This window comes from Toxotes jaculatrix, chromosome 17 (assembly GCF_017976425.1).
Source record: "Toxotes jaculatrix isolate fToxJac2 chromosome 17, fToxJac2.pri, whole genome shotgun sequence".
In the NCBI taxonomy this organism is placed as follows: Eukaryota; Metazoa; Chordata; class Actinopteri; family Toxotidae; genus Toxotes; species Toxotes jaculatrix.
The window spans coordinates 19,517,245-19,533,454 of record NC_054410.1 but is presented as its reverse complement, the minus strand read 5'-3'; the positions used below and the strand labels follow the sequence as shown (position 1 = coordinate 19,533,454).

The 16,210-nt window shown below is 41.8% G+C and overlaps 3 protein-coding genes across 4 annotated transcripts; 1 reads left to right on the top strand and 2 right to left on the bottom strand.

The window, feature by feature from the left end:
* Window positions 1-79: 79 nt before the first annotated feature.
* On the bottom strand, window positions 80-4,795 carry pcare1 (photoreceptor cilium actin regulator 1). The gene is made up of 2 exons (XM_041061187.1): window positions 1,416-4,795; window positions 80-203 (listed from the first exon to the last, which is right to left on the bottom strand). The coding sequence occupies exons 1-2, from the start codon at window positions 4,793-4,795 to the stop codon at window positions 80-82; spliced, it is 3,504 nt and encodes a 1,167-aa protein (XP_040917121.1).
* A 2,374-nt stretch (window positions 4,796-7,169) lies between these two features.
* spdya (speedy/RINGO cell cycle regulator family member A) lies at window positions 7,170-12,542 on the top strand. The gene is made up of 7 exons (XM_041061058.1): window positions 7,170-7,318; window positions 7,651-7,938; window positions 8,036-8,094; window positions 8,190-8,275; window positions 8,418-8,589; window positions 9,211-9,568; window positions 12,033-12,542. The coding sequence occupies exons 2-7, from the start codon at window positions 7,689-7,691 to the stop codon at window positions 12,092-12,094; spliced, it is 987 nt and encodes a 328-aa protein (XP_040916992.1). The 5' UTR covers window positions 7,170-7,318; window positions 7,651-7,688; the 3' UTR covers window positions 12,095-12,542.
* A 189-nt stretch (window positions 12,543-12,731) lies between these two features.
* Window positions 12,732-15,728, bottom strand: trmt61b (tRNA methyltransferase 61B). 2 transcript variants are annotated; one of them, XM_041060874.1, is made up of 7 exons: window positions 14,807-15,728; window positions 14,582-14,684; window positions 14,077-14,267; window positions 13,864-13,955; window positions 13,161-13,369; window positions 12,980-13,063; window positions 12,732-12,884 (listed from the first exon to the last, which is right to left on the bottom strand). In XM_041060874.1, exons 1-7 carry the CDS (start codon window positions 15,572-15,574, stop codon window positions 12,850-12,852), a joined length of 1,482 nt encoding a protein of 493 aa, XP_040916808.1. In that variant the 5' UTR covers window positions 15,575-15,728; the 3' UTR covers window positions 12,732-12,849. The 2 variants fall into 2 exon arrangements, with proteins under 2 accessions (XP_040916808.1, XP_040916810.1); XM_041060876.1 differs by having other exon boundaries at window positions 12,980-13,060.
* Window positions 15,729-16,210: the final 482 nt, after the last annotated feature.

Below are 16,210 nucleotides of genomic sequence, written 5' to 3'. Positions count from 1 at the left end.
CAGTGGAATAAACAACATCACCTTAAATCCCTGGTAAGGCCTGCTAATCCATAATCCCACTAGCCCGTCATTGGCCCCTTTAGTCTCTGTGCAAGGCCTGACCAACAACACACAGATCTGGGTGTGATGCAGAGCGTGGTGTAGCTCTGAGGTCTGATTGGCTACCCCATGCTTCATCATCCCTGGTTGGTTCATCATCCAGTCTGTAAGAATGAATGGAGAATGTTGTCATTAGTGATTAGGGAAGTGGGCCAGGTGGGTTTGTGTCAGTTATAAACAGGCATGGTGCATTACTGTAATTAGCAACATTAGTTAACTCAGTCACTTTGGAAGAAAACATGTTAGACCATGTAGGTGCAAAAGGCCCTAGAATTAGACAGTTATTCTTAGTATAAGATATTTGTGTTACTAGCAATGACAAGATAAAGTTGTAGAGAAGAGATTATTCAATCCAAGGCCTTATACCTTGTATATTGTATGTGATGCTCTTAAGCTCTAGCCCTGTTTAATTCCAATATTCTCTCTCGTCCTTGATGCACCTTTACCACATCAATCACTTACACTCTTTAAATAAAAAACAAACAAACAAACAAAAAGAACTGTTTTGCTTATCATAAACACTTATCTTACACTGAGTTATGTCACAGTGGACATTGTTATCAGTTTATTATGTTGCGTACGTACAGTAGATGAGTAATCTGATTTCAGAGATAATTGCAGTTTAGTTTGATACTGATGTTTCATAAAAATGAAGTAGGTCTGCCATGTTAGTTCTTAAACAATGACACATATGAATGAAAAAATAATGTGTGTGAATGTCAGCCATTTTTTAGAGGTCCGTTACTTTCCTACTGAATTTCAGGAAACTTTCCTAGTAATTTGGAGCTGGATATTTCTTGGAAGGAGTTATATAATTTGATACTAAATGGGGAATGCGGAAGATGCTCAGATGTTATAGTTGGTAACCAACAATGCATGGATTAAAAAAAAAACAAACAACTAACTAAAACGGAAAACACACTGGGAACAGTGTGTTTTCCATAGAACAACTATGAGACACAAACTTACAAAGGAACATTTCCCCAAGTGGCTCTGAGTTATTACAAATTCTATTATATTAATGTCTTCTTATAAATGCAAACAACCTCCATACTGCCTGCAATATTTTTCCTGGCTCTTTCTGAAAAACCCTGATGAGTGAGTTCTTACCCCCTAAACTAAATATGTTCTCCATTTTTCTCATAATTAGTACCAAATGGGAAATTTCCAAAGAACTGTACCAGAAAATTAAAAAAAATAAGGAACCTATTATGAAAGTAAGGTACCTACAAATTAAAACACCATCAAGTATGGAAGAGAACACCATGCTGAAGGGTTTTAAGATGTGCAACGTAAAAACACTTTTAAACACTCACCCCTGTGAATAAATTGCTGGCTCACTCCCACAAGTCTCAGCCACTGAGATGCCTGGGGATCTTGGAGGCAGACTTAGACTTGGCCTTCGGTCTGAATGACTGCGTCGAATGAAGGGCCGAGGTCCTTGAACAGATACTGGAAACCTTGAGCGATTTCCCAAAGGACGTGAGAGAAAAGACACACCAGTAGCGGCCCATGCTTGAGGGGGTCTTGGAACTGAACATGGCTGGGCTTCAAACAGGGATGGCGATGCAGGGCAGAAGACTGAACGTGCATTACTGATCATCCGAGCACTAGATGAGTCTTCACTGCTGTTCTCTCTTGACCATCTTTGTACTTTTGGCGAGGCAGGTGGAGACGGTGCTTTGAAAGGGTATGAGGAGGCTGAGTTTGAGTTTAAGATGTTCTGCTTTGCAACAGGTGGACTGGGGAGCCTCCTCTGAGCCGCTGTTGGTGTGGGGAGCATCCTGTTAACAGGGGGACTAGCTGAAGATGGTGGAGTAGTTTGCCTTTTGAAATTGTGGGGACTGGGAAGTCTTCGATGTAAGCTGCTTGATGTAGAAGGTGTGGATGGTAACATTCGACCCCTAGACTTAGGTGGGGTAGCAGGTGGTTGGCTTGTGACTACTGAAGAAGGAGGCAATGTAGACACTGTAGTGCTAAGTTCAGGCACTGAAAGGTTGCAACCATCTTGAAAGTCTGTTGATTCTTCTTGACAGGCAGGTGGATTAGTTTCAACATAAATGGCTGATGATCTCTCTGTCTGACAGTCTGAAGAGTGTCTTAGGTGTATAGTCTTTTTGGCTTGCTGGTACAAAGAGTCCTTTTCCTTTCCTGGGTCTGCCTCCAATTTAGCATCTGGTTGGCTAACCTTTGTCGGAGCAGATGTGTCTTGTTGATCTGCTCTAGCAAGGGAAATAACCTTGGAAGCTGGTGGCAAGCCTCCTTTGCTTGGCAGCACTGTCACTGACTGAACCGAGGCCCTCAGTCGTTGCGATACTACAGTCCTTTTTAACAGTGATTTGCCAGTTTTTGTAGCCCCATCACCTGCTACACCAGTTGAAAGACTCTGGGCACCTTCAAAGGAATTGTCCATTAATACTTCCAGTGGAGGCGGAGGAAGACTATCAAGATCTAAATCATCAGTTTTCTCGGATGAGATGGATTCAGGCCTACAGCTGGTTATCCCAGCACTAAGCACAGCTTCCACATTTCCTAAACCGGGTAACACAGGAACACCACACTTCCGTACTCCTTTGAGAGGCCCCAGAACTTTAGGACTGTCAAGTTCCTCTATTCCTTGACTGAAAGTATCAATGAGTTTTTTGACTGAATTCCTGCCTCTGTGAAGACCTGAGGATGGACGTGGTGATGAAGGAGGACTTGGGGGTGGGGTAGCTTTTACAGGACCCTTGAATGTTTTCTTGTTCTTCTGTTTGTCTTCTTCCACATCACTAGTTACCTCCTGTTTTTTATTGTTGTGCCTTGTCAAGTCTGCTTTGTTTTTAAATGGTTGGGGATTGCTGTTCTTTTCTAGAGATGGATTTTTGCGATTTATTGCCGGAGACTGTGCTGGTGAGCTTCCTTGATTTTGTTTAGATGGAACAGTCCTTGTGTTTACTCCTGCCTTGCTTTTACTCATCTTTTGCAACCTCTGGCTTAAATCCTTCTGAGTCCTTTCAAGTTCAAGCAGAGTAGGATCTTCACCTTTGCTCCGCAGGGATTCTGCTGACCGTGAACGTTGCTCTCTAGCAACAGGGGTCTTTTTTACCACTGCCTTCCGAACAGGTGCTGCTGTTTGAGGCCTCCTTGGAGATTGCTCTGCCTCATCCGCCCACTGCCGTCTACTGGTTTTTGGGCTACCTACTGCCTTTGTTTTGGCACTAGGGTTCTGTGATGGGACAAACTGTATCCTACCACTTATAGCATTTTTCATTTTGAGAGTCATTTCTACATTTTGGGGATTTTCTATACGTTTTGGGGGCAGGCGGCGTAGGTGTTGTTGTACACAGTCTACAGGTGAGGAATTTGATCGCTTTCTAAGCCCTACTTGCACATCTCCCATTCCTGTATCCATTTCCTCATCATCATTGTCGTCTTCCTCCCCATCATCTAAGGAGATCGATCCTAACAATGAATCTCTTTGATCATTAGCCATTATGGTACATATAGAACCTAATGAGTTTAGTGAAGTGAGGGAAACGCTTGGGCTTATTTGGCTTTGAAGCTTTTGCCTTGACACTCCTTTCCTACTGTTCATAGAGGTGTATCCCATAGGACTGACAGGAGTAGTTCTATTTGTTCCAGTGGACTCACAACTCTCTCGTCTATGGCGTCTTTCAGATCCAGCAAGGGATTCACTCTCAGCCCCAATGCCACTGTCCTCACTAAACAGAGCAGAATCCTCTGGCCCAGGCTTGCGCAGAGAGGCCATTTCAATACGAGTTAAGAGCTGCATTAGCCTAGTCTCTACTGCACGTTTGACTTTCAGTTTCTCCTCTAAAAGCTCTGAGACTGAGGCAAAGTACTCCACTGCCTCCTCCAAAGCAGAGTCCCCAAGTCCACTAATAGTCTGGCTCACATTTCGCATTCTCTGTGTGGTGTACTGAAGCAGCTGCTGTAACAAATCTGGTGGGGGCTCAATATTAGCAGAGCCAGACTTCAAAGGTGGAGAAGATGAGAGGTTTTTCATTTGACTTGGCCAAGCAAGATGTTCTCCATTTTCTTTTAAAACTTTTTCTCCCTCATCTGCCATCTCTTCCAGTCCCTGAATAATTTCCTCATATCGTAGAGCCATAAAAGCAACCATGGGCTGCACAGAACCCTGAGTTTGGGTTGCTTGTTCCAAAAGTCCAAGCAGAATGTCATATTTGTTTATGCTAGGATTCAAAAAGGCATAAGCAGCTTGGTGAGCTTTAACTAGAGGTTCTGGAAAGTCCACTTTGTGCTCTGCAGATGGTTTGTCTTTGTCTTTCTTTTTAAGAACTTTCGCACCTCTGTTGGTTTTCTTTGGTTTTCTGCCAGTCTTTTTCTCTGTTACATCCTGCTTGTCATAATTTTTCTCTTTTCTCTGGGACACCATGTTGTTGTCCATTCCTTGACTCCCCAGTTTATCCATGTTTACTGCTTCTGGGGCAAGCTCAGTCACAGATCTCTTTTTTTGTGGGGTCATATGTGCCTCTTTCTGAAATACCTGGGTTTGTCCAGCTGTGTTCCTCTCCTTCGTATCCACATCTGTAGATGCAGTTGAATTAAGGTTGTCTCCATCTTCTCTCGGAGGCTGTCTGGGGCTTTCTTGAGGTGAAGGGGGCAGCATTCTGCTCTTCCTCATGGAACCCAGGGTCCCAAAATTGTTACCTTTGGATGGTGAGCAGCCCATTTTTGATGCTTTCAAATACCAGCTGATTTTTATGTCTTCTTAGAGACACCAATACAGCAGAGCAGCCAATGCAGTGAATGGTGCAAAGAATAGCCAAGGTCCTTAGCCACCTGCTGTATCTGTCATTTTCAGATGACTGTGGCTGTTGAGTCTGATAAGATCCCTTTCCAGGAGGAAGCTACCAAAACAAAATACTGATAAATCCATTTTACAAATCTCTTCCACCTGTCAGAGATGGGGAAAAATAAATCCACAGATTGGTGGTCATGTTTATAAAAATTTCCTTGTAGCGTGCTCTGAAACACTTCCTTCTGTACCTCGCAAAGGACAAGCAGCTGAGAGGATTAGTGAGGCTTTCAGTGAACTCCTCAGCGTGCACATATGCCACGTTAAAGCATATAAAACTCACCTACTTGTAAGACTATAAGCTCATTTGGGTAATGAGGGCTGGCCTCAGGTGGCTTTTTATAGCTGAGAAAACAATTTCTCCCTATTTAGCCCTTGGGCCATTTCCATAGAAAAAAGGGAAAAAAAATAAACTCATTAAAATATGGATGAAAGTGTACCATTTGCATTAGAAAACATGTACTATTCTATTCTTCTATTCTATCATCCATTTTAGGATATAGAACACCTTAATCTTGTCACTATAAATTTGTCAATGGATACTACAGCGATGTTTTCATTGGCCATATTTACCAAAAGGCCTAAACTGCTCTGTGAGTCAGTTATTTTTAGTGATTTACTTATCTTCTTTTAACTAGTGTCAGCTCACTGGAGCAGTGAGCTAAGCTTTAAAGTAACATGAACTACTTCTGCCTCCCTGTAGTGGGCACCAACTGAAATACAAAAAGAAAAGATTACAGTAATCTTTCCTCTGAGGCCTTTCTTTTTCAGTCTGTCAAGAAGACAACACAAGGTAATGAAAACAAGTGACCAGGAAAAAAAAAGATAAAATAAATAACATAAATACATTGTATTTAGAATTTAGGCTGAGAGCTATGGTTTAGATTAAAGTGACAATGGGATGGTCTTATTTTAATTTATTGCACTCTCACGTCACTATAGCAACCAAACTGACTTTTTTGATGAAAAGATTTTAAATCCTCTCATTTGACAAGACTTAATTACATTGTTGACATATGTGCCCTTTCATAAATATGACAGGTTTTTGTATACATTGGTACAAATTGAATCTCTTTAATATGGCTGAGGCTTTACCACGTGACCACAATTATTAATAATAATTAGAATCACCCTTACAACCAGTGCATACTAAATTCCCCCAAATAGCATTATGTGCAGTGGAGAAGACTATTTGGTCACAGAGGGAACAGTTTTATCCCTGTCCACATCCTATGTAACCCATTTGACACATGTTCTTCTGCTCTTCTTCCTACACCGATTTAAACTGTCGTAATTGTTTTGCATTTCTATTTTTTCCCTAATTTGTTGTTGTGAATGATCTCTGTCTCTGTAACCTCTGTGAAGTCATCATTTAATGCATTGTTGTTTTACACAAACTACAAAAAGATCCAGCTAGCTATCTCTTTGATAGACCGATGCATACGAACTGATGAAGCCCCTTGGATAAGAGGCGAAACGTCTTCCCAGACAAACATATGTCCAGTTGCCTTCGATTCAATTTTCAAAGAGAGAACTATGACCTGGATGAATGAGAACATTCACAGACATCCAGCTAGCTAGCCTCCATATTCCCAAATTACAGCTGCTCACTGCTTAATAACTTTATCTTCTTAAGTTTTGAAAGTATGAAACTATGCTCAGTCAGTACACAGATTAAGTTTTCACAGTTAATTGGACTTGGATGGGTCTGACTTCTTCTTCCATACACTATTATTGCCTTGTCTGTTACTGAAAATAACATAAATGAATCCAGTCATGTTTTTTGTACGTTAGGTTCCTTATTTATTTACTGATGTCACAACGTAGTATAAACTCAAACAGATACACATTTATGAAAGTGAAAATTACCTTTATTTATTCTGTTGGTTTTTATCTTAAACTGAATGAATCTTTATCTGAATTTGTATTTGTGCGTTTCATAGTTCCACACTAAACAGACTGGAGAGACAGTGCATGCTGCGCCATTAGTTGACGACGAAGAAGAAGAAGAGGAGGAGGAGGAGGAGGAGGAGGAGGAGGCGGCGGTGGCACATGATTGGTCTACGCGTCCCCGCGTGCAGGTGTGCTGCTGGGTGTGTGGCACGGATCCAGAAGCGCGTTCTCAAACTACCATCGTCTCCGCTCAGTAAGGACTGGTGTGTGCTTTATTCTTAAATTTAGCTTTTTAAAACTAGTGAATTGTTAGAATTCCCTCCTGTTTTCAAGACAGTGTTCGTCTGAGCGTTCAGCGCCACCAGGGCCTGTCCTGTTGTATTGGTTACACTGAAATCTGTCAAGTTTTAACGTTTCCGAGCTGAAATCTGCTTCATTCACTGTTAAAGGAAGCTCGGCGGTGGTGAGCTGTTGGCTGTGGACGTCCATATTGTTCCGGTTCAAGTAAATTTTCACTTCAGCCACAGTTACTGTTAAATATATTACAGTTAACTTGTCTATTTTAAAGACCTGTTTGCCATGCTTAGTGGGTCAGAGCACCCAATGTACACAGGACACACAATGAAATAACGCTGAAGTTAGCTTCCTAAGAGCAGGGAGCTGTCAGCTATTTTGTTAGCTAGCTTAGTGTCTGGTTGCCAGGCTCAACAGGCCTAATTCCGTTTTGTGTATTTTTAACAAGCTATATGAGGGCACTTTACTTTGGATTTTCATCTGAGCACTTACTGTGATTTGATAATTTTTCAACCTTATACCTGTCCTCCATTAAATCTCAGGCAACACCACAGACCTCTTAGCCTCTGACTGCAGTGTGATGAAGCATACACACCAGTGGTGCCAGACTCCCCCATCAGTAACTGTCAGGGTCAAACCCAACAGTTCTCACACACGTCAAATCAGAAGATGTCTCCAGCTAAAAAGAGCCAGCGGCCAAGACGTCCAGGGCCCACCTGGGACGAACCAGCCAAACCAGCATCAGGATGAGGAGCACTATACCAAAATACCCATGCCTCCCACTATTGTCATCCAGCGGCAGGAAATGGCATCTTACTTCAGACTTTTTGGTGAATAATAATAAAATAAACAGCATGTTTTAAGTCAGTAAACTTTAAAACAAGCAGAAAATATAAAGTTGTATAAAATAAATCTGTTTGGCTACAGATAATGACCTTATTCAAGACTTCCTGTGGATGGACTGTTGCCGTAAAATGACAGACAAGGTAAAGCTATTACTTTGATGAAAGCTTCAAATTCTTTTTGAAGCTTTATAATTCTTACTGTTAACTGACTCAGATTTATCTCCCTCATTCATCAGTACCTTCTAGCCATGACCTTTGTGTACTTCAAAAGGGCCCACTTCACTATTGCTGAATACACCAAGAAGAATTTTTTCATTGCACTGTAAGTTCTGGTGAAAAGACTCGCAATTTTTCTTTTCTATCTCGGTATGATCATGAAAAGCACACCCTTTGTGCCGCTGATTTTAACCCCCATTGTTGATTTACGGGCAAAAATGAAACTAGCTCATGTGCTCCATCTCTAGGTATCTTGCCAACACCATGGAGGAGGATGAGGAGGAGAGTAAGTATGAGATTTTTCCATGGGCGCTGGGCAAAAACTGGAGGAAGCTCTTTCCCCGCTTCCTCAAGCAGCGAGACAAGCTGTGGGTTCGCATCAAGTACAGAGCTGCTGTCAGCAGGCGCTGCTGTGAAGAGGTACACACAAGTAAAATTGCCTGAGGAGACTGATAAATGGTGTTTCTCTGGGAATTTTTTAAGGGTCTGTTTTTGCTGCACAGTGCAATTTTTATTAGTTTGGTTTAATGCCAGAAGTTCCATCTCTGTTGTGTTTTTTTTGCAGTGATGTGATTCTTTTTTTAGGGTTTTTTTTTATGCCTTTGCACCGGCAACACTTGCTGCCGGATACATAATGTTTTCGGTTTTCCGTCTGTCTTTCCCATTCTCATGAACGTGGTATTTCAGAAAGGCCTTGAGGGAATTTCTTCAAATTTGGCACAAATATTCACTTGGACTGAAGGATGAACTGAAGAGAATTTGATGGTCAGAGGTCAAAGGCAAAAGTCAACTCAACCTCACTAAACACATTTTTGGACATAACTCAAGAATTCATGTTAATTGTGACAAAGTAAATTTAATACCATTTTATTAAATTCCTTCAGAGTCTTCACTGCATATATGAGTCTGGACAGACATGGATGTAAACTGTGACTTGTCTGGTTGGTGGAGGGATATAACCGTGAGGTGGTACATCTAGTTTCTGACAGAGCTGTATTTATCTTTTTCTTGGTCTGTGTCTCCCTATGTGTTTCCTTGTAGGTGATGGCCATTGTGCCCTCTCACTTTGTGTGGCAGCGAGACAGATCAGTGCTCCACAGCGGTGCGCAGCGACAGTATGGTGAGCAAGACCATGTCCGTTTTCCCCGTGGGCCTTCTGCCGCCCTGATCTCCTGTGCCCTCTGTAACAGCAGCGCCAAGTTAGATCAGGGCCTGGGCTCCTCTTCTCCCTACAGAGGCTCTTCTGCACAGACCGCAGATACCACCTATCCACACCCATTCACCTCCTTGCTGACATTGGAGACCACCCCACTCAGGGCTGCAGTCTCTTGCAAGAAAGCAGTGGAAACTAAAAGCTACATGCAACCTTTGTCCTGCTGCTGTGCTCAAGAGGCTCCTGGTAGGTCTCACTAATACAGAGGTGCTTCTCCTCCAACCATAGCTGATTAAAATCTGATCTAGCCCTAACTGTGATCTTAGTACTATGTTCATTACTCTGTTCATTCACATAGATATCCTACACAGACCTTTCATACCTGTTACCTGTCAGAGGCCGACACAGCCTGAAGAAATATTGGATTCAAATGTTGGTTCTTCACTGGGCAAATAGATATCTTTCTGAGTACAGAAGACATCTGTGGAATCACAGAAATACCTTTGAAGATACAACCCATTTCTGGACAACAAGAAAAAAAAACGTGATGTGATAGAATAAGGGAGTACTGTACTGAGTGCTGAGATCATAAACAGAACTAAAATTGATCTGGGCCGTTTCCCTAAAGCATCTTAACGCTAAGGTGTAAAATCCATCTCACAAAATGCCTTGAACTGAACACAGAAGCACTGTAATTTAAAATGCTCTCAGAAATGATCATAGTTTAAATACATCCTTCCAGCTCATACTGTGAAAGGACCTTCAGGAGCTATAAACTGCACATTTCTCCATAAACAAGGTCTATTAGCTAACTGAAAAGGCAGTGATGACATTCAGAGTTAATGCTGTACATCTTCATGAAATCACCACTGCTGTCTTTAATGTTTAAAATGAGCTCAAGAGTAACATCTGTCTGGAGCAGCAGCTATTTCAATCTAAGTTTACTTTCTTTAACTGACTTGCACCCAGTAGCTGAAAGCTGTAGACTGCACATTAAGCTTTGTTTTCATACTGAGCAATTCCAAGCATAAAATGTCTTTGTGTTGTAAACTTTTAGGTGCTGCTTTGGGAGTAGTTTGTAATAACAAAAAAGAGAGAGAGGGAGAGAGAATTCAGGGAAAGTCTAATATTGTTATTGGGAAACAAGGCCCTTGACAAGAGAAAGTGGAAATTTGGCTCTCACTTCCACCTCATATTTCAGGGTTGTCTGAATCAGGACTGTGTGTAGATGTGATTTAGCTGGATTACACCTGGGAGGAACTTCACAAAGCAGGATTAGCAAGTTAAACTGGAAAAGATTGTGCTATATCCCAGTAATACTGACTTAAATTTGAAAGAGAGCTTGAATGTTAAGTGTTGGAATAGGATTTATTCTAGCATGTTGAAAACTCCTTATAAGTTTTAGAGTTTGAGTGTTTTTCATGTTTCTTTCAAAGTTACCTTGCTAATGTCTGCTTAGAGAGACACCACAGTAGAATACATGTATGCGCCCAGTATAAACTTTGAAATGGAGTCAGTTTGCCAGACTGCGGCACCTCTCTTCCTCTGGTAATATTTGGGCTCTTTGACATTTAATAAGTTTCCTTCAGTGTTTTAGAGACTCACACACTACACGTTCACTGAGCACTTTCTTAGGAACACCTATACACCTTCTTATTCATGCAGTTATCCAACCAGCCAATCATGTGGCAGCACTGCGAGGAATGAAGTCCTGCAGATATAATGTTCACATCAAACACCAGAATGAGTAAAAAAATGTGATCTCAGTGACTTTGACTGTGGCATAATTGTTGGTTTGAGTGTTTCTGAAACTGCTGATCTCCTGGGATTTTCACTCACAACAGTCTCTAGAGTTTAACTCAGAATGTGAGAAAAACAAAATACATCCAGTGAAGCAGCAGCTCTGAGGACAGAAACACATTTTTGATGAGAGAGGTCAGAGGAGAATGGTCAGACTGGTTGGAGCTGACAGAAATGCTACGCTAACTCTGGATTAATACTAGGGTCAGAATTTGGAGTCAACAGCATGAAGCCATGGACCCAACCTGCCTTGTATCAACAGTCCAGGCTGGTGGTGGTGGTGGTGTGATGGTGTGGGGAATGTTTTCTTGTCTCACTTTGGGCCTTAGTACCAATCAGTTGTGGTTTGAATGTCACAGTCTGATCTGAGTATTGTTGCAGACCATGTTCATCCCTTCATGGTCACAGTTCACCATCATCTAATGGCTACTTCCAGCAGGATAATGCTCCATGTCACAAAGCTAAAGTCTCAAACTGGTTTCATGAACAATGACAGTGAGTTCAGTGAACTTCAAAGGCCTCGTCAGTCTCCAGATCAGAATCCAGTGGAAAACCTTTGGGATGTGGTAGAACAGGAGACAGCTTAAATGTGCAGCTGATGAATTTGCAAAAATTATGTGATGAATCATGTCAACATGGAGCAGAATCTCAAAGGAAAAGTTTCCAACATCTTGTGGAAACCATGACAAGAACAATTGCAAAGTGAGGCCCTGCCCTGGATTAGTACAATGTCTATGCTCTTGAAGGAAAAAGAGCGGAGGTGCTATTTCTCACAGCAAATGCCTTTTATTTAATGAGTGTGACTGTTGTTTAGGCCACCTAAATTAATTTTACAAGGCTGACAGGATTGGACATTAACAGATTGCTCACTTGTACTAAACTACAGTTTCCTGTCTCCCCTCTTTGTTAGGCTGTGAGTCTTCTTGTGGATCTGCATACGACACCACCATGGACTGGATCAATGAGGAGTAGAGCGTCACTAGCGCACCAGTTTTACTGCTTCCCTCTTTACACTGACTGAGCAGTTCCATGAATTATCTTCTCTCTTCTTTAATTCCACATTTACTGTTAGGTAAAGGTCTGAATCACTAGTTTGTGTTTATCTCCTCTGCAAACACGGTACTGATTTTATCTAAACAGGTAAGAACAAAGTTAACTCCACATCACGCTCTGATGGAAACATGCAGTTAGATTAATGTGATTTGCCAAAGAGTATTATTGTAAAGGTTTGTTTAAGCTACACTGAGTTCCTGCTATTTATTTACATATTTATTTATTTGTTATTTATTTATTGAAGCACCTCTGGATTTGTTTTTCGACAACCACTTATTCACAGATGGTAAAACATGTTGTCAGTAACTGAGTTTCTGACATTTTGGCTGAACTCAGTTGTAGCCATTGATGGATACGTGTCTACAACATGGTCACGTACTGGGAATGTACTGGGTGTGTTTTTAGTAATGTTAAATGTTACATGACCCAACGCTGCCTCTTGAGCTTTCAATAAAGGGTTGAACTTGAATTAGTCATTTGTTAGATTCATTATTACAACCTGCCTTGTGCACTAAAACATATAATACACTGAAAAGAATTCTGCAGCATTGTTTTTTTGTTTATTTTCCAGATTATTTACATTAACACATTACATTAACGACAAAGTAATTTAAGTGGACATATTAAAACCTAAAACAATCCTCTTCATCCAGGGTTCCTTAAAGGCAGAGCAGCTACTGAACACACTTCCTCAGTTTCACCAGGAATGCTGAAAATGGAAAAGTAGACAATGAGCATTTATTTACATCATCATCATATATAATCTTTTACACTGGGACTATGGGAAATGTGGTATCATCTGACCTGTGTGGCTTAGTTGTTCAGGGTGAGGTCTGGCGATGTAGGGAATACTCCCGAAGGCTGGGTGTTTGTCTGTGGTTAACGCTTCTGAAACAGATTGGTAACGTTTCAAATGAAGGAAATTCTCAAAAGCATCAGGTGCTGATATAATGAATAACATGTCTGTGATGGTATTTTAAATCACCGTTGTCAGTCTCATCTGTCATCTCCTCCTCCTCCTCCTCACTGTGCTCTTCATCCAGGATCGGAGGTTTCCTGGTGCAGTACTGCCCGTTTTTCTGCATTGCTGGGGCCACCAGCCAGTGTCGGACTGGAACCTCAATGATGCATTCACACAGTAAGGGGAGTGCCAAACATCGGATGCCTTCCAGCAGGTCAACCACCTGTGTTATACTGGGAGAGAGTCAAGACACAGTTAAGGTCTTTCTTGAAACAAAAGTTGACAGCAGCTAATTTTGCTGATAACACCTCTTAACTTTTGAATTCTGTATTTTACTACCTTTACTTAATGATCTAAAAACCTCTTCCACCACCAATAACAGTAAGAATCTGGACACAACATGTGGCACCACTCTACCCACAGTTTGGGGTATGCGTTACATAAATGAGATGTGTTAATTTGTGGGCTTTTGAGGCTGGTAGATGGATTTTGTTGGACAGACACAGTTGTTTCATGTCTTGATGCTAAAACTAACCACATGAGTTAGGAGAGTGTTAATCTTCTCAGCTAACTCTCAGGAAGAAAGAGATTAAATGTATCTCTCAAGATGTTAAACTTGAGACCTTTGAATAAACATTAAGAAGCCACAGCACATTTTATATATATACAACTTGCTTGAACCTCTTAGATCGGTTTTGAAAGACAGCGAAACAGTAAATATACACACTTGGCGAGGTAGATAGCACACACAGCTCCAGGATGCAGATGTGGAATCACAGTGGGTAAAAGCAGGTGAGGGTTCGGCAGGTCAAGAGCAATCTGCAACAGACATAATCCATCTGTTCGTGTAATGTGCCACATTGTTGTTAGTACAAACACTGTCTATGTTTCTGTTTAATAAACTGCACTGCATCGTACCACCTTTAAACCAGACACTGACCGCATGGAACCCCTGACCATCGAGGAGCGAGGAAGCCGTGCAGAGGTCAGCGTTGTAAAACTGGACGTTGTCGGGCCACTCCTCTCCTCGTCGCAGACTCCATGATGTCCTCCAGCGCTTGTAGTTCAACATGGCTCTCTTAAGGTGGTCCTCTCTGACCTCCACACTCAGCACACTGCCCTTAGACCCAACTGGGAAAAAACAAAAACATTACTGTGGAATATTTGGAATATTGTGGAATTGTGGAATTTATTATTTGTGGAATAATTATTCAACACCAGCAGCAACTGTTGCAACACAGCTTTTAAGTTATGTATGTTTTAGAATTACTGTATATTTTTACAGTGTAAATGTTTTTGTTTCTCTTTTAGAAGACAGTGAAAGGAACCGAGAAACTTGAACCTTGAACTCTAACAAGCCAAACCCTCGAGGGGCTGACAGTTTGTACCTCCATTTCAGCCTTAATGGAAGAAAGCTTAAGTGAAACAGTTCAGTGTGTGCAGACCTGCTCTGGACAGGAATAGAGACAAGGCTCCTGACCCAGAGCCTGACTCCAGCACTCTGTCTCCCTCTGTGACGTCCATCATCATCAGCATGGTGCCTGCATCCTTTCAAAAGAGGGTGGCAGAGAGAAAGAAACACACAGTGTCTTTCAGAAGAACATGATCAGTGCAACCCTGAAACACTCAGAAACAATGCATGCATCGGTAAATAAGATGGAGACAAATACCTTTGGGTAGGCAATGGCAGGCCCCCTCCTCATACACAACACATAATCCTCCAGACTGGCACGTCGGATGAAGATGGGAAGCCCTATGCTTGTCTTCAGGAACTGACCTGGACGCTGTTTGGCTATGTTGTCATGGAGGATAAACCCCCAGCTGCTCTGCAGACGACTCCCTGCCTGAAGCTGGAACATCTTCCTGAACTGCACTTGCCCTTTCTTGAAATACTCAGCAATGAGCAGCTCCCCGAACGAAAGCAAGCTCTCCCCTGGGAGTGTGGCTGATGCATTTGGTTCCACACCTGCGTCACATGCACGATGGTTATCTGATTCATCCTCTTTAGGTGTGGTCTGATCTCCTGTGACTGTGTCAGGTTGGCCACTTTCCTCTTGTGTGCAGTGTGTGACTGATAGCTGGATGCTGCTGTCTTCTGCCTCCTGCTGCTTCTGCTCTCTCAGCTGCATCACCTCTGGGCTCAGGGCGTCCTGAGGCAGCAGACTGCTGATCCTCTCCAGAGGGGACAGGGGTCTCCTCCTCCTGGCCAGCAGTGCTTGTCTGGATGTCAGCTTGGTGCTCAGGCGTGAAGAGTCTGAGTCCTCTCTCTCATTCTCATTACATTTCACAGAACCAGCTGAAAAAGTTCTAATCCCTCTTCTACTTTTACTGAGTTTTACAAGCAAGTCCTTGTGTCTGAGATGTTGTTGGCTTGATGTGCAAATTCTCACCAGTCTGTGCATTAACAGGAATCCACCAAAGTGCATTGGCACAGCCATTACTTCAGATTATAATATAATTATAGAAACTAAAAATAAAAGATCTCATTCAGTGAACTAAGCCTTGAAATTTCACTTGCTCCATATCCAGTGTAATAATGTCTCATTCGTTCGTCTTCAGTTTTCCTCAGCTCGGCTGTACTCACAGACAGGAGGTCACCATGCTGGGAAAACACACGTGAACGACGTCATTACTCAGCGACAGGTGTAGTAATGTCAGTCTACCAGCAGAGGGTAATATTGTAACTACACACATACATATACTCATCTTTGTTTTTCATTCCAAGCTCAAATATGCTGTGTGAACAAATGTAAACAGAACATAATGGTAACGGTTCATTTGTTATATGTTTATAGATGTTTGACCGATTTTTTTTTTAGGTGATCTTATCTGACATATGCCAGATTGTGTAAATATTAAAACTATTCAAAGCTTTCTGAACTTTTTTTTTGTTGCATTTGTAATGTTTCCTGGGTTTTATAATATCTTCTACATTCTGCATGACATGCTGTTGCATTAATTAGCTGCAAGTACGTGGTCTATTAGAAACACTAGTCCCAGATCATATACAAATTATTCAAATGTTAACCCAAAACAACAAAATCCATGAAGCTATCTGTTTTAATGAATTAATG